The sequence below is a fragment of the Desmodus rotundus genome, chromosome 6, assembly GCF_022682495.2.
Source record: "Desmodus rotundus isolate HL8 chromosome 6, HLdesRot8A.1, whole genome shotgun sequence".
In the NCBI taxonomy this organism is placed as follows: Eukaryota; Metazoa; Chordata; class Mammalia; order Chiroptera; family Phyllostomidae; genus Desmodus; species Desmodus rotundus.
Window position 1 is genome coordinate 38,040,261 of NC_071392.1, and position 19,164 is coordinate 38,059,424.

General features: G+C 34.0%; 1 protein-coding gene across 2 annotated transcripts in view; it reads left to right on the forward strand.

Moving 5' to 3' along the window:
• Nucleotides 1–19,164, forward strand: part of SEMA3A (semaphorin 3A) — a 461,493-nt gene that overhangs the window by 309,011 nt on the left and 133,318 nt on the right. Inside the window, exons 5-6 of one of the 2 annotated variants that reach the window (XM_024559089.4) lie at nucleotides 7,938–8,095; nucleotides 13,725–13,787. In XM_024559089.4, the coding sequence (XP_024414857.2) occupies nucleotides 7,938–8,095; nucleotides 13,725–13,787 (221 nt within the window). Of the gene's footprint in view, nucleotides 1–7,908; nucleotides 8,096–13,724; nucleotides 13,788–19,164 lie in introns of those variants that run through there. The other variant, XM_053925978.2, reaches the window with a different exon arrangement.

Genomic DNA, 19,164 nt, shown 5'->3' on the forward strand with positions numbered 1-19,164 from the left:
TGAGACTCAAGGGAAGGGGAATAAAGTATAAGTGGTCTCTCTCAAATTTACTGAAAGAAAGCTGTATTTGTTTTGTAGGAAGAAAATTCTGGAAACAGTGCCTAACATCATTTATTGATGTAAACCTAAAGGGGAAGTTAAGCTGGAACATAATTGTAATAACTGAGGGAAGAAATCATGGGGATTTTATCTATGACAGTGACAGTGAATATATGAGCAAAAGAAAATGTAGGAGAACTTGTTATACAGTTAAAAGAAACTGAAGTGATGGATTGGATCTGTGGATAATGAACAAGTTTGCATGATTTTTTTAATGAGTGATATTGGCAACCAATTTTAAAACATACAGAAAGGTGATATCAGTAATGGAGAAAAACGCCAAAGGGAGTGTATTCCATTTAAAGCTCAGACTCTGAGATTTTTGTGCAATGTCTAAATAGAGGTTTCTATTAAGTCTTTGGCCTTTGGGAGGAAATATGTCTTGCAAGATACACATTTGAGACATTTCAAAATACTTCTAGTGACAAAAGCAATAGTTGCAGATGCAGATAAGATTACTCACAGTTATTACTGTGTAAAAAGACCAAGTGCATATCAAATAGAATAGTATGAATAAGAGACTATTAACTGAGAAATGTTATATGATAATGAGAAGTAACCAAACTTCTCACCAGTCACTTACTTGTATTTCCCAAAATGTGTTCTTCCATTTTTCACATATCCTCAACAATCCGTTCATAGAATTCTGAAAAATTCTACCCTCTTAGAAGTAATGTGGAGCAAGAAATAAAGAGCCTAGCCTCTGGTATCAGGAGGAACTGGATATCTGGACTCTGCATCACAGCAGCCCTGTGACCTAGGATATTCCCAGTGTCTAGCTGAGTCAATTTCCTCCCAAGGGAAAATGGGAAAAAAAAAATTCATCTCTGTGTGTTGCTGTGAGGCTTAAATGAATATAGTTATAAACCATGCAGCAGTTTTGGGCACATAGTAGACACTTAAAACTTCTTTCTCTTGTATTTGCCCTTCTTTCCGTCCCCTGGTCTTTACTCATGTTCTCTGCGTGGAATTCTCTGCTACACCTCTTCCTGTTGGGGAAAGTCCTGTACATTTTTTAAGGCTAGGTTTAACTTGCAAGCCCTTTCCCCAATAATTATTCATTTTTCCTTGTGACATTAATTTTTCCCCCTGTTAGCTTCTTTAGTTCTTATTATTCTCTTTGTTGTTGTCCATTTAGTTTTTGCTTCTCTGATGGCTTTTGTATAAATTTCCATCAAGGTTTTATTAATCTTTACACTCCACAACCTTCTTAGCCAATGCGTATGTGTTATACATAATAAGGACTATATATGTGTTTGTTGAATTAGTCGTTGAATGACTTCATTAAATAATAAAAATCTGAATCATCAGATTAGATTGTAAACACATATTTTTTACATTATACAAAGTGGAAAACAGATTAAATCACAGATAGTCCTGCTTTTGAGGTTTTCTGTACATATTTAAGGGAAAATGTATTGCTCCTCCCTCACAAAGTGGTTCAGGGTACTTGTCTGTTATGTGGGATCCAGAAACATGATCCATTCTGTAGGCTTAAGCTCAGAATGGATCTTAACTTGTCCCAAGCTCAATTGCAGGTACATTATACATTGGTCAGGGAGTCTGGCCAAGTCCAAAAGCTGATTATTCACATCGGCCATGAATAAGAAGCATTTGGCAGAGGAAAGTCCTGGCATAAATTCAATGTGATGGAGACATTAGAGATCAGGCTATCAGCAGATACAAAGAAATAGGTTAGAAGAGCTTGAAGAAATGTTCTAGGTAGGGGTGGTGGGACCGTGTTTTATGGAGTGTTGTCATTTCTGGCACAGGCTGGAAAAAGTAGTTTAGGTAAAAGTTAATTTTGGATCAGAATGTATAAGCTTGATGCACATTTTGTGTGTTTACTGCTACTGAGTTTTGAAGATAGATTTTTCTCCATATATTGAAACAACACTCATCAGACTTTGTAAGTAAATTGAGAGAAAATATCCGGCATCACCAAGTAACTAAAAGCAGGTGGACTGTCATTAATATTGGGTCCATCTATGCCATGACAAGATGCACTGGCCAGGAACGCCAGGGGAAAAGTTCGTCATCCACGCAGGTCCACGTAGCGCACTACTTCCCAAACCTCAGTCTGTGGAAAGGTACGTACCTTCTGTGTCACAAGCTTTAAAAACTAGTTGTTGGTGAAATAAAAGTAAAGTAAAAAACATAGAATGAATTTTTCCACAATATAAATTTACCTCTAAAGATAATTCTTTATGTTTGTAGTTTTGTCCTTTCTGCCCTTTTTATTAAATAGCATGACTTCTCTCTTTCGTATGAAGCTATGATAGTAAATAGTACTTGTTCTTGCTATTTTGTTTTTAAAATGGCATAAGAATTTGCCAACTTTTATTTCAGCCCTATTTGGTTTTTGAAAATATTTTCAGTTTTTGAAATTTAAAATATAATATAGGAAGCACTGGAACATGGGGTCTAAAATTTTAGACATTAACGAACTTTCAAATATTTACAAATACCTGGATGTCATCATTTAGTCAAAATATTTTGGCATAATATAGACGCTGCCTTTGACTGCTTTAAATAGGGTCTTTGAGTGGTCTGTGAAAAGCACAAAGTTCCAGGCAAGGAAAAGGACATAAATCAAAAGCCATCTGTGAATACAGGCAATTCATGACTCCAGCAACTGATAACATCTTACTTCCTTTTCTGCTATAAAACAAAGAGACAGAGATGGAGGTAAAGATGGAGTAGAGGGAAGGAGAGAAGGAAAGTGAGACAGGGAGGGAGAGAAGAAAGAGAGAGGAAGAAAGAAATGTAACAGAAATCAGAAATATGAAGAACAGGGTAGCTATTGTTTGGATTTAAAGGTCAAGTATACAATTTTCCATCCTACTATAAAAAGTTTAGTTCTGGGCAGTCTTGCGTTCTAGAAATCAGTACTCATTTCATTGCCTTCTGAGAATCCGACCCAAACATTGTAACGTAAACATTTGTATAAATATGTGTTTATTCTAAAGATAATCATAGTATATGGTACCATAGGAACCACATAAGTTTATTGTGTAGAGTTGAATAGTCATGTATGATTTTTGATATAATTTTTCCATCTTTTTTCTTTTCCTGTGTTAAAAATAAATATTTAAGAAGAGCATTAGGTTTTATAATAATTTTTCAATATTCTACATAATGTATTGATAGTGGCAGCTAACAATGCCTTTTTCTTTTTTTCTTTACTCAAATAGAGCTACATTAAAGCTCATGAAGATTTTAGAGGAAAATGACAAATCTAAACATTTATAAATAAATAAGTAGAATGAAAATTAAAATTGACTCATTAGAAAAGATTATGGTTTACCTCCCATGATTATTTGGGAGGTAATAATTTAGCAGGATATTTTGATTAGTCTATTTTAATTATAATTTATTTTCTTCTTTTGATCTATTTTACTAGATTAAAAATAAATTATTACATGGATTTCATATATAAGTATCTTGAATTTCATAAGACTATTTTTTGGAACATCACAAGAGAGTGCAATCTATTTGTAACTGGACATGGTGCTGCTTGAAATTACATGAGCTGAATTGAGTTTTCTTTCCAGAATATCCATATACTTAAGCTTAGCATCTACATTGCTTTCTCTTAAATAATAATAAGGATGATAATAGCACTTTTTGAGCACAAACTGTTTGTTCTGCCATATGATCAGAATATTCTATTTTGTCATTAAGTAAATCATAGAAACACTAAATCATTTGGTGAATATGGAAAAAATAGAATGCTTGTTCAGCCACATTTAAATTTAAAGAGTATGGAGTTCATTAATGAGAACTTGTTTGAAATGGCACTGTTGATGGCAATTCTACACTTATTTCAACTTTCTCTTCAGAGAATGTCGGAGTCAAAGTAACGTCTCATCCAGAGAAATGCTGAATTACACCCAAAAGGTGTAATTGGCTTCCTGGGGTTTATCATAGTCAAATTGTTTCTATAGAAATTTAGGTTGTTCTTTAAAATTACATTTGTGGCTATTTGACTGATTATGCACATATTAAATATGTTAAAAGGTAGTGGGATATTAAGCATCTCACACTACTGAATATTTATTTTAGTTCTCGTGCCAGTTTATGTCACGGTAAGATTCACATAACAGATGCTGAAAAGGAACACCTAAAATTGTGAAGGACTAGAGACAAAGTTGAAGTTCTTTAATGTCAATTGCAGCTGAATATGTCTACATACAGGAAAAACAAAATCATGCATTTAAATAAGGAAAACAAAATATTAAATAGTGTGAGGCCTAGATTTAGAGAAAAGGTCTCTAATTTTAACCTAGATATTTTTTGACCTGGAAAGTGGCGAGTAAACCCAAGCAATCCAGAATTTGCCGTGGCTCACTGCCATGAGGGTTTCAGAAAGGCTCTTCTTTCAGTACCGAAGCCATGCGAAGAGTCCCTGGGAGAGAGGAGCATCTAAAGAAATTGGAGCAAAAGGAATGAAGACGCAAGGTTAAGTCCATTTGAAAGCAATCAAAAACAGCTGCTGACACGTACTTCAGGAAAATATTATCTTCTTTAATGAAACGATCCAGCAGTAACATGTTTTGAAGGGTACTTTGTTTCCAGAGTGATTTCATTAAAAAAAAAACAAAAACACTAAAGACTTTTAAGTTGTCTGTACCTAGGAACCAATAATTCTCCCGGAACAAATTTGCAAAATTCAAGCTGTAACATATTTTTCAATTGGATAAATATTTTCATTGTTTGGAATTATGATATAGAAAGCCATTATATTTGTCATTTATAATTCAGGATATATATATTGACAAGCAAAAATATTTCAATGTTCTTAAAGTTATCATATTTAATACTAATTTAAATCAAAGTGCATATTGCTATTCTTACCACATAAAATTACTGATGTGATAACAAGTTAGCACGCTTGTTAAGATAAGTTTTTGTCTGGGTCCTAATTTCCTAGTTATACAAACAGGTAAACTTTAATTGAGTATTTACTATGCCAACTATTATTCTAGGTTTTTAGATATATTACCCAATTTCACTTTCATGATAATTCTTGGAAGGTATATTATTAACCCTATCTTCCAAAAACTGAGGCCTAGGTATTGTAGGGAACTTATTCTAGTTTGCAGATCTGGTATGTAAGTATAGTGGTATTGCTAGTGTTTTTACCTATAACTGGATGACTTTATGTTTTATAACTTTAGTATTTATCTTCCTATAGCATTTTCTACTTGATACTTAGAGCTCACTTACATAGATTCTGTGCCTTTCAGATTTAAGTCTCACAGTGTCTCTTAAATGATCTTCCCATTGATTAATCATTGATCTCTGTATAAAAATCTCTTGGTTTAGACTCACTCAGGGCCCCACCTCCATTTGTTTGTTTGTTTGTTTGGTTGGTTGGTTGGTTGCTTGGTTGCTTGGTTGGTTGGATTGGTTTGGTTTTTGCTTACCTACTTAGTTTGGTCTCTCTGGTATTAGGGTAGAATTATAGAGTTTAGAGTAGAGTTTAGAATTGGAAGAAAAACTAAAGGACATCTAGCCTATTTGATGAACATCTCTGCTTAAACATCCATTCAATCAATGAAAGAATATATCTATTGATATAGCCCCTGCCTCTGGTAGTAATCCTTTCCATCCTCACACAGCTCAGAGTATCTGAAATTTCAGTCATATATTAATCTTTTGCAATGATTTGGACACTGGTGAGAGGAATGGCATTTAAATTCAGATGTTATGTAGTGTATTCTCTGTTCTTTCTCTCAGGAGACTATAGCTCTTACTTATTTCAGACATGACTCACATAAATGAGTCTATTAATCTATTCCTTCCTGCTGCCTTCCTCTTTCTTTATTTCTTCCTTTCTTTCTTTTTTAAAAATATTGTATTTATTTATTTTTAGAGAGAGGGGAAGGGAGGGACAAAGAGAGGGAGAGAAACATCAGTGTGTGGTTGCCTCTTGAATGCCTCCTACTGGGGACCTGGCCCACAACCCAGGCATGTGCCCTGACTGGGAATCAAACCAGCAACCCTTTGGTTCACAGGCCCATTCTCAATCCACTGAGATACACCAGCCAGGTATTTCTTTCTTTCTTTTTCTTTCTTTTTGGCAGGGGTAGAGATGAGAAAAGACTATTCTCACTAATGAGATGTTTCTCATGAAATTTAAAGGTATCTTTTAAACATTTTTTAACAATTCCTTTAATTTTATGTAAGCTATGGATAAATGGATAGATGCAGGGGATACACAGATAAATATATAATAGATACATAAATAGATAGACAATCATTCAATTTAATATTAGTAAATTGGTAATATAGAAAAGAAGCCATATGAGTTGAGGATGGTGGTTTATTAATTATATATTTCCTGACATGAGGGAATGTTAATTCTGGAGAAAAGTCATTTATGTGAATGATTGTAATAGTTGACAGTGTGATATGAGTGATTCAAGCAAAATGTTACAAAGAAATTAAATCTGCCCTGGCTCAGTGGATTGAGTGTAGGCTGTGAACCCTAGGGTTGCAAGTTCGATTCCCAGTCAAGGCATATGCCTGGGTTGCAGGCCAGGTCCCCAGTGGGGGCTACCTGAGAGGCAACCACACACTGATGTTTCTCTCCCTCTCTTTCTCCCTCATTTCTCCCCTCTCTAAAAATAAATAAATAAAATCTTTAAAAAAATTAAATCTATGAGAATTTCTTGGAGGTTGCATTTGAACCAGCTTGTAAGGGTGGGTACTGCTGGGTCAAGGTGGCAGGAAAGAGGACATGAGGAAGAATACTGGGTGGAGTCTAAATTCAGATGGTGGTGACTAGATCTTTAATGCTAAGTTAAAGGGTTTGAACTTCGTCCTCTATTAAAATAATATTTTTAATTACATTGGAAGGCAGTAAGAGAAATAGATAAATCAAAGAAATTTATCAGATTGCTAATGCCCTGGGGTTGGGACTGGGATAGAGGAAGGGTCTACATCTCCATTCCCTCTTCTTGAAAGACACCGTCTACATTTTGTGAATGCTGATGAAAAGGTTCTACTATGCATGTGCTGGAAAAATCTGAATCAATGATTCAGAACATAGTTTTGGTGATAGTTTTGTTGATGTAAAGGTGACCTTTTGCTGATAGTCAATAATTACCTTTCTCTACAAAAGTGAACTTACAATTAATGTTATTTTTATATGAAAATATTTTTTCTCACTTAAAGTATAGGTCTAACAGTTCAGTGCTTGCCCAGTCACAGCAAAAGCAAATTGGAGAGCTTTAACAAACAGAAAAATTGAGGCCAAGTAACATTATTAATTTAATTCATGTTTTTACAAAAGGCCAACTCAGCTTCTTTATATATGTCAGTTACAAAATATTACAAAGAATGTGGTTGAAAAGATTAAAATTCTGCAATAAAATGAGACCTCAAACAACCTAGGAAGTTAAACAATGTTTCCTCACACAAACTCTGCTTCAGTGACCCTAATGCTTATCCTTCTAACTAATGACTTGGATCAAATTAAGTCACTTACACCAGTCTTCGTAATATTAAAGGCATTTTATATACAATACTGACCATTCTAATCCATTGCTAAATGCAAGGAGATTCCACCAGACAGGTTGTGAGGACAAGGTATTTCTCTCCCTTTCTTCTATAGCACTGTGGGTCTTGAGAATGATACCAGCAAACTAAAGAGTGTAATTCCCATTTTAATGACATGTAAAAAAGGTTGGCTTCTATATATTTCATATTACTGTGGAGAGAAACCATCGATTGGGAAGTACAGCAGGGAGTAGTCAGATCCCCATGTACCAAATCTATGCTTACACGGGACCACAGATTAACACCCAATGTCTTGCTTTGTTACCTTGCAGAAATGTTGGAATCCAGCAGTGTGATCACTTTCAATGGCTTGGCCAACAGCTCCAGTTACCATACCTTCCTTTTGGATGAGGAACGGAGCAGGCTGTATGTTGGAGCGAAGGATCACATATTTTCATTCAACCTGGTTAATATCAAGGATTATCAAAAGGTATCTTTATTTTAATATATGCACTATAGTTGTTTTGAAACATCTCAAGAATTCTCTAGATATATAACAGTGTGACAATTGAAAAATTGTTTAAATAAATACTTTATCTTTTCAGATACAAACAAGAATAATACATTGATTTGACTATCACAAATCAATGGAGGAAGTAAACCATAAAAATCCTCAAGGAAAAAACTATAGTATTTTCAAAAAATGATATATAGTTATATCATTTTCCTGCATAAAGTTAAATAAATACCTCAACCATTATAAAAATATAATTGACTTCATGTACTATGTATATATATGTATGTGTATATTATATATGTGTGTATATAAATATAAATGTATACATCTTTATATGGCCAGCAAATGCAGAGTTCATCAATCATTATACACATGCCTAATCTGGTATGTCAACTGTGCTTGTAAGTAAAATTTATTGGAAAACTGGCATTCATTTACATATTGTCTACGTCTGCTTTCATTCTACAATGGCAGAATTGAGTTATTGTGATAGAGACATCTGCCTCACAAAGTCTAAAATATTTACTATCTGGCCTTTTAAACAAAAAGTTTGCCAAACACTTATCTGGAAGATCAATTTTCAGTGTCAGATTTTTACATATGTGGTCATTTAGATACTAGTCATTTGTCAGTTCCATTCTCATTCTTTATAGTGTTTCTGGCTTATTTAATTAATAAGGTATACAGTTTGGAACATAAAATTGATTGAAAATTAGTGGGTATTGTGCTACTGAGTCTATGTGTTATATTCTCTAAATGAACCATTTTCCCACAGTTCAATGTTTCCAGTCTTCTTTAAGGAACAAAGATCTTTATGCAACAGCTTTTACTAAAGTGCTAGTTTGACATGCTTTTTAGAATGCATACATTTCAGCATTTATGTATGTTAGTTTTGCTTCTTAACACACAGGGCTTTAAAGTGGTGTGCCTCAAATTCTTATAAACTATAACAGACAGAACAATACTTTTTAAAATAGTCGAATTGTGTAAAAAGCTTTTGTTCTGTTTGGAGCATATTGCTTTTGGGATAAAATGAAGATTTAAATTCAAAGCTGATTCAAATCTTTAAAGATCTGAAGATCTCTTTAGCACTGCACTAAACCTAAGACTCTCTTTGTTTCTCCTACTAAAATACTAAAATTCTGAATATGTATAAAGAGATTTGATTCATTACATATGGTCATATAAAATAGCAATACTGATATATAATATCAATACATAATACTTTAGAATTATAATGTAACACTTAAAAATCACCTTGGATATTTCTTTTCTAACTTTTTCATCTATCTGGTTTTTAAGCCAGCACGGATGATAACAGTATCCTAACATCATCCATTATCTAAGAAAACTGTTTATTACTGTTTTCTGAAATGATAAAAACATTTATCCTAGGGTCTTTCATAAAGGCCACAAAATAAGCAAATTTTTGTTGTTTTAGTGAATGGAAATTATCCTCTAAAAATTAATGAAAAATCTAAGATGATTATAAAAGTTTGCTATTTTAATAATAAAAGTTTATGTCAGTTCAACTTTGGGATGTTTATATTTTGATCATTTTGTAAAATCATATACAAATATAAATATATGTGTATATATCTAAATACCTACAGATAGACAATATAGGAGCACATATCACTTCATAATTTCACATTTAATGTATTTAACATTTTCCACTAAATAGTCTTTTTGGTTTGCATATTCAGTTAGTTTTAAAATTGAGAAGACTCAATTATCATATAAGATAACCAATAATTTTATATATGAGAAAAATCCTAAGGCCACTTGAATGCCCAAGATACATCACAGTGCCCCTTCTACCAATTTGATTTGCTTATAGTATTATTTATTAATGACTGTGTTGTTTTCCACCTGAGCAACTGCAAACCTACACTCGTCCTCCCTCATGCATCCTGAAAGAATGAATGAATGAAAGTCAGGTGGCTCACCCACTGCCGCAGTGTTCCTGTTAAACCTCCTGCTCTTGAGTTAAAATCATTATTCTAGTAATAGAAGGCATACTTCTAATACTAAAACACCCCATTTCAAACATATTACTTAATGTTAATTAGATTTGATAGGCAGTATATCACACTGCCTATGAGAGTAAATACAATTTACTTGAGTATTACATCTGTTTGAATATATTTATATATTATGTCCTTTTTACCCTATTTTTACTGTTATTGAACAAACTTTTTCTAAACTTCTACTACTGTGCTAAATTCTATAGGGTGTAATACAGTGTCATAATTCTTGAGGAACTTAAGAATGATGCTAAAGGTAAAGGTTTTAACATAAAGGCAAACACTAAGCCAATCCTTGTTAGGTAGAAAAACGTATTCTCAGGCTTGGAAGGACTGTGGAAAGATTCTTGGCCATGACAACAGTGTGCAATCTCTTTAAAGCAGAAACAGTTATTAAATAACTAATTAAGAGGGGTCACCTGGATTAGAAGCATAAAGAAGGGCAGTTTAAAATAGATCATGAAGCACTTTGAATAGTATAATGGGTAAGAAATTTAGACATTGTTAGTTAAGTGAGAAATTTTTGAAAATAGGAGAGAAAACATCAACAGGTTAACAAATGTATGTGTATTTGCATGTATACACACACACACACACACACACACACACTACCCTGGAACTCTAGAAAGTTGAAAGTACACACACTTCTCTAGTATGATAGAATTTAGCACAAATATTATCAAAATTATATTAATTTTCACATAATAAGAAATCACAACATGCAGTCCATGCTGTCTCAACACACAATCAAGATGTAGGAAACTATGAAAAAGCAAACTGGCCTTTTTAATTAAAAAAATATGTGTTAATAATCTTTGAATTTTGCACAACCTTACTAGAAAGCTGAATAATTTTAGTTCTGGTATATATTATTATTGAGGAGTCCCAAGGGGACTCCCCTGGGACTAATAATTGATATGTTATCCTCCTCTGTTGTAGCCACTAACTAAGAATAGATCACTGGCCTTTCTATAGCCGGTGGGAGGCTAAGGCCGTGGAGCCTGCGGAACTGCCAGGCAATCGTAGTAACTCCGGAGTCAGGGTGTGCAAATGGGAAGGGTATGCATTTGCCTTTCTTGGGTGTTTTGACTGTGTGACTACTTTGTAAAAACCTTGTGGAACAAGTCAAATAACAGTTCAGATTTATACACTACACACAGACATACATGTAAAGCAAAGCACATGAAAAAGAAAATATGTAAATTAAGAAATTCAAATGGTAAAAATTAATACACATCCAAAAATGTTTAGGGCTTTTCATGGTGATATGGACCTGAAATGTGTATGTCATCATAGGTTATTTCAATATGTCCTAAGTTTGCATTAATAAATGTATTGTATTTTGCTCTTTAATACCCTGGATTGACTATCACAGCCTTTGTCCAAGTTTATGACCATTTATATTGAATTTTCTAGAGGTTCCCAGTGAATGCTAATCAGTCATTTTGAGACTAAAAGTTTTTTAGCTGACATGAATGATTAAGTGCCACCGTCTCTGGACTTTTACATAAGATTCCCCGCCCCCCGAAATTAACTAATGCTAGCAGAAGATAAGGCTGAATAAAAAACATTAAATTTATTGGCCCAAGGAGAGATAAGAGTCATTGGAATTGCTAAGATAAACTAAAATTTTACATTAGAATTTAGATGAGGGTATGTGCACTCACATTACTGAGGGGAAATGTATCCACAGTCCTCTAAGCCACCAGTAACACCTCAGTTATCAGCCACTGTCACTGAATTCATATAACATAGGAACCTTTGGAAGGATGAAGACCAAAAATTAGGGATGGGAATGCAAACAATTATTTCTCAATTAGTCTGTTTTGCCTACAGTGAAGAGGGTGATTATTTTTAGAGCTATTTATTTGCTTCTTCATTCCCCCCTTTATCTCCTGAAAGTGAAAGAAACCTACTCCTACCTATTTTCTCTGTCAAAAAAAAAAAAAAAAAGATTTCTTCCTAAGATGGTTTTTTTTTCTAACCCTATAAATTGTTCATTCAAGCACATTCTGCTGAGATTTGGATTAGGGTAATGAATCCAGAGCAAACAATGTTAAAATTTCAAAATCACTATTTCGAGATACCGATTCACTTAGAAGAATGTAAGCCATATTCTGTGCCTATTGCTGCCTCTCTTTACTAGATGCTCATATCCTCTCAAGATGGTCTCTCTCTCCCAAGCTGCTTTGCAGTTCTTTCCACCACACACTGCTTAGTTACACAGGCATACCTTGGAGATACAGCAGGTTTGGTTCCAGACCTCTATTAATAAAACAAGTATCTCAATAAAGTAAGTCAAAATTGCCTTGCTGGTGGAGGGTCTTGCCTACAATCTGTAAAAAAAAAAAAAAAAAAAAAAAAAAAAAAGGCAAGATATGTGAAGTGTAATAAAGCAAAGCACAAGGAAACAAGGTATGCCTGTATTGACTACAGGAATTTCTGTGTTGCTCAGTTTTCATATATGATGTCTGTTCAGAAGGTATCCAGCCATGTACTATGAATAATAGAGACATTTATTGAAGAGGATACAAGAAACATTGTACATAGGACAATGATGCCTCAGTCCCCTTCAAAGAAGGCACCTTGGGACCTCACACAGTTCTCCCAATTGCCGTCAGTTGTCCTTTCATAGTTTCCTGAATCTCATCAATTTGAAATCTCTTCCCTTTCAAAGGTAATTTTAGTCTTGCAAAAAGCCAGAAGTTGCAGGGAGCCAAATCTAGGCTATAGGTAGGCTGTGTCACCAGGATATTTTGATGTTTTGCCAAAAACTTTGCACCAGACATGATGCATGAATGGGCAAGTTGTCTAGAGGAAGCTGCCAATCACCAGTTGCCCATGGCTGTGGCCCTTTTGCATCTGTCCGCTGACAAAAAACATTGAAGTCACACTGCTTATTAATTGTTTGACCTAGAGGAGTGTTCTCACAATGGACAACACCTTTCCAATCAAAAAACAGAATTCAGATGGTCTTGGTCATGCTGTGACTTTGCCATACCTTGTTCTTGACCATCTTTGAAGCATTGGTGCCACACTTCTATTTGTGTGGCACTCGTTGCATCATCCCCTAAAGCCTTCTGAATCATCCAAATAGTTTCCATGGAGGAATGTTCAAGCTTAACCCAAAATGTGATGCAGATTTTTTGCTCTATTCATTCAGTCATTTTGAATTCTACAGCCACACAGTATACATGCTCACTCAGTGGCACCTACTGTTCCCACTGACTAGTACAATGAAGTCATTGTTCATGCATGTGCATCCCAGTCCAGTCTCCTTGGCTGCCAGGTTACATGGATGTTACAAATCATTATCATTATATTAACAGTGGCTGGACTTTTTCTGGACAGAACTCATACAGCAAATCCACATGGGTATACAAAGAGTGAGTGATTTAAGTTTATACCAATTAACTGATACCACTGAACAGGGTAAACTGAAAGGTTCCTGTCACATAATGTTTTAGGGAACTTTCCTTATCTCAGATTCCCCACCTTGGTCTAACACACTGTCGTGTTGGATCTCGTACTGAGAACTTAATTGGCATAAAATAATGCTCCTTCTCTGCCCTTAGATTGCGTGGCCTGTGTCTTACACCAGAAGGGATGAGTGCAAGTGGGCTGGAAAAGATATTATTGTAAGTATAAATCTATGAAATAATTTTAGTAGTTGCATAAAGTAATTTATTACTCTGTCATCATTTTTGTGCTTGTGAATTTAATCACTCTTTAGAAACAAAATGATAGTTAATTTTGGATACTTACATTTTTATGTAAAGTATTGACAGTTTTATAGAAAGTAGGTTAAAATAACAACGTGCCTAAATAAAACACAACTATGTTCCCTTTGATGATTTTTATTTATGCAAAAGAATGAAATACAATATTGTAGCACATATATTTATATTAAATAATTCAACTTCTTTGAACAGATTGATTTTAATATGTTAATTCCTCCTGAATTTCTTTTGAATGATATGAAATATTTTTAACTCTGAGCCATAATTAAATTACCAGACCTTTCTTCTTTCTATTTCTTCCCTTTTTTCACTTTATATGTGCTCCATTTTCCTCTCTCCTTTCTTGCCTGTCTTCCTCCCTTCCTTCATGCTTTCTTTTCTCCCTTCCCTTCCTCATTCCCTCCCTCCCTTCTTTCCTTTCTCCCTTCTTTCCTTCCTTCCTTCCTTCTATCCTTCCTTCCTTCCTTCCATTCATCCCTTCAGTAAATATGGATTGAGAAATAGCTATGTAACATATTCTAAACATATATAATTTATTAATTAAAAAAATAAATGACTCTATAACAGCATTGTCCTGGTTACTACGGAACAAAAGATGAATGGTCAGCAATTCCTGCAATGTCTTTACCATTGTAAACAATGGTACCCTCGTTCCTGAGGTAAACTTTGGCAGTACAGTTGACTGGGCTACTGGTTTTAGGTATAGCCAGGCATCTGCACAGATCATGAAAGGTGGTTATAATCATTTAAATCAATGAACAAAAAAATCCAGTACTTAAAATACAACTTGTATTATTTTATATTCTATCACACATTTTTGGATGTCTAAAGCAAAAGTAAATAGTTTAAAAGTTTTGTCTATGTATTAACATTTACAAGAAAATTATCCTATGTGCCAAAAGACATAAATCAACCTGTATATATGTATGTAGATATATTGGTATGTTCAAGGGACAACTTGATTGATTTGTAGCAGTTGCCTAAGATGATGCACAGGCACAACGTAGAGATATTTCAGTTCAGTTACGGACCACTGTAATAAAGCAAATATTGTAATAGAGTGGTAATCTTTTTTTTTTTGCTGATGGATGGTCTTGCCTTCAATCTGTAAAAAAAACTGAAACATTTGTGAAGCACAATAAAGCAAATCTCAACAAAATGAGGTATATGTGTGCATGCTTAGAATGATTTAGGTAGAATCGAGTTCATGGAAAAAGAATGCCTCAATCTAGTAGCTATGTTGGCTGCAGGTGAAGGAAGGAAGATAAAGTTGCACTCAGCACAAATGTTCACCATCCTGATTCATTTCATGTCAGCAAACATGGAAAATTCATCTTTGAAAATCCCATTTTACATATAGTGATTATAAATCACATTAACCTTCATACTACAGTAAACTTTTTAGTGCTTATGTGAAATGGGACAAAACATAAGTGTGTTTTATCAAATATTATACTAGCCCAAATGATGAACACATTGGGACTATTGGAAAGGAGTAAATATGAAGTAGGAGTCCAGAGGAGTCAAGAATATTCTGGCGATGCCCCGAGATACTCATTGTACTTGAGCAAGTACCTGAACTCTTGGGGGGCTTTTGTATCTCTCCCATTACATGGAATATGCATATGCACAATTGTGAGAAATTATTTAAAAGTAGAAACCACTCCAAAACCACAAGGCAAAATATGTAACTGAGTATACAAACGTTTATTAACATAGAATGCCATATTTACCACTATTGAGTTACGTTTAAAGATTTCAGTGTGGTGGTAACTAAGGGTAGATAAAAATGGGGATATTACCTGTTTACAACTGTGACTTTTAAAAACACAGACTTTCTCCTTTTCTATAAAAGTTTAACAGGTGAAGACATGCAAACTTATTGAGGATGTTTTCTGTGCCAAGGACTATGATAATTTTATACATAATATTTTAAATATAATTTTAATGAAAACTTTGTAAGGTGGGTATTATTACCCCCATTTTCTTAATCATGTAGTGTAATGATTTAGAATATTTATTAAATGTTTTTTCATTGAAAAGTTTTGAAACATTTTCATTACTGTCCTAAAAGTTGGGATCAAAATTTCTGTGCCTCTGATGAAGAGTTTGGTGTCATGGGCATATATTGATTTGAATTTGTCTATGAACACAGAGATAATAAATAATAAAGATTTGAATAAATACCTTATCCACTCTGGTGTTATCAAGGCTGTGGGGATAATAATGACCGGCTAACAGCATTCCTGTAGGACTCAAGCAATCACAAGTAAAATTAGTACAGAGACTTTAATGCATGACACAAATATTAACTATTGTTGTTATTATTATACATATATGTTGCTTAGACAGTTTGTAAGGGAAATAGTTTTGCCCTCTTAATGATCATGGCCACTCTGAATTTTATAATAAGCGCTGAAAACCAAATATTGAACATATTTGATTTAATGATTGAATTAGGTCATTCAGTTTCTAAGAGAGCAGATATTCTTTTGTGTTCGTGGTTTCCAAAATTCACCTCGGTATATTCTTCTTATCTTTTATGGCTCTCTTCTCCTCTCCCCTCTCCCCCCGCCCCCTTCTCTGCTATCAATACTGAAAAATGAGAGATTCCAGTGTGAGCCCAGATGCAGTTAATTCAGCAGCTGCAATAAAGTCACGATCACCAAGTTCCCTGTGGGTGACTGATTGTGACCTCGGAAGTTTCCACTCTAAAAAGGTCAACCTTATTGTATTTTCCAGGCTTACTGAAAATGCTTATGGTTTTTATAAAACTAAATTAAAAGGAAATAAGACATCATTTCATAACACATAATAAAGATTCTGAAAGCTTATACATGGTGTTTCATGCATTATAGTAGAGATAGATAATTATGTGTCCACTGAGAAGTGGACTTTTGAAAGTTTAATTGTATGAGAATATTAGCCATACTAATCTTTTCAAAATCAACTAATTAATGTAATATGATAAAATGTTTGTGCTGTGGTTATTTGTTTATATTGTGCACTGTCAATTTAATTATTGTGGATTTTAAGTTCTCTTTGTTGACACTTATTTAATGAAAGGAAGAGACAATAATTTTCAGATATTTTAGTTCAAGAAAAAAAATGTAGTATTCCTCCACAGTAAGCACCAAACGTTAAACTGTGTTCAAATAGTAAAAGGTATTTTCTACTATTTTTCTAGAAACCCCTCTTATTGCTTTAATATTGCTTTTTATTGACCTATTATTCAAAATGTATTTTATGCATTTGGGATTTATTTTATTAAAGTGTATTTTAGTTTTTAGGTAGCGTCATTTATGTACTTCTGTTTAAATACCCACTTCATTTAAATAGAATACACGGCATTGATTCTTTTTGGACTTCACATACAGACCCATTTTCCTTTCATTTCTTTCTTACACGATTTTAGAATAGCAGTTGGTGGACACCCCAGGATTTATAACATTTCTTCCTTAATAAACATTCAATCATAAATAACATTAGTACTTTTACCAATACTTTCTTAAATGGCCAATTAGAAAGAAAGACACCCTTAGGTAAAGAGTTTTTTCATAATTTTTATTCAACACCTGATTTTTGAAGTGATATGTGGACAGTCTGGTGGAAATTCTGAACTCTGTCTTGAGTAAATAATAGTCAGCTGTGACTTAGGGATGATAATTCCTTTCAAAGAGCTCTTGTAATGCTGAAAACCACAAGAATGAGGCTTGAGTGGTTTTTGCAGCCATTGGGACTACAGGACAGTATTGTAACCAAAATAGGAACTGACCTGAACAATTATGGAAAAGTAAACTAATGACCTCCTTCGGGGCTCTCTTTGGTTTGTAGAAGCTGAGTTTACCTTTTCCCTTCTGGCTTGAGTGTTCTCTCACAAAGCCCTCTGGAAATATAACTTCTTTAAACAACCAGTCCTGGGGAAACTGCTCTCTTCTTGGAATTAGATTCAGATGCAAGGATACAATAATAAATACAATAAGAAAAGCTGGGCAAAGACACTGGTTAATATTATGTACCTCGAGAGTGGGTGAAGAATGTGTTGCTGAGTGTAACATCATACAGAAAATTGAACACTCTCTCCGTTCTTCCAGGCAGCAGGGAAAATACAAACCATCATTTCTCATGGCACAGCTTTGTGTCAAACACATATGTTAAGTCAGCAACTGGAATTCAAGCAGCTATTCCACAAAGATGGCCTTTGTGGTAAAGAGGGAATCTGAAGCCTGAGACAATTGCTTAATATTCCCTCTCTCTCTCTCTGTCTTTCTAGAGAGAGAGTGCATATAAATGTGTCTGATGCTGAGGCTGCTGATGACATTTCTGACAACAACATTAATATCAATTTCATTTTTCCTCTTGCAGAAGTGAATATGCAGGATATATATTAATATGCCTTCTTTTCTTGGTGTGTAGGCTCTAAACCTATACATTGTTACGGCATTTCTATATTAGAGGAGTGAACTGCTCATGAACCTCTCCATTGTTGTTACTTGAGAGTTGTAATTTTAAAAAATATATATAATACATAATATTATTGGACAGAGACCCTGAATAAGGAGATAGATGCAATCCACACATATCTATTCTGACTGCTATTATCCAATTTACTTTCCTTTTTTTTCTATTTTTCTGGTGCTTAAAATCCACTTTGTTATTCACAATAACATTTCTATTGAGGGATTAACTTCCTTGACCCTGGTTTGCAAATGAAAACGAAATACATGCTAACTGTTAAAAGAATCTGTTTCGAATCAATAGCTCTCTGACTCTTCTTTGTTTATCCTATTAAACCATCTCTCTTTGCACTGTTTCAGTAAAACCAAATGGCAACCGTATGACTGTTAGAAATATTTTGAATATCACTGGAAATCAAAATTTCAACCATCTGAGATGAACAAAAAATCCGATTCTCATAACATCCCTATTGTTGGATACATTTCAAAGTGGAGTATCATGCACCTGAATTTTGGGACATTTTTGAAGTTCTTGAGGGATTTACTTTTATATTTTTGTCTTTAGTTGTTATTCAATTTTAATGCTATAATATATTATAACATGTTTGTCAAAATGTCCTGGCTCGAATTGCAGGACCTCAATACTAATTTTTGCCAAGTGAGTGCAATTGAGCCTTTAAAGCTGTCCATGCATCTGCAGAGCTGTCCAACACACACGTTAGTCCTTGAAGTTCATTTACGTTTTCAAAGGTCAAAGTTGACAAGTTTAATATGTTTTTTATTTTATTTTAGAGACTTGAAGGAATTATAGCAATTTA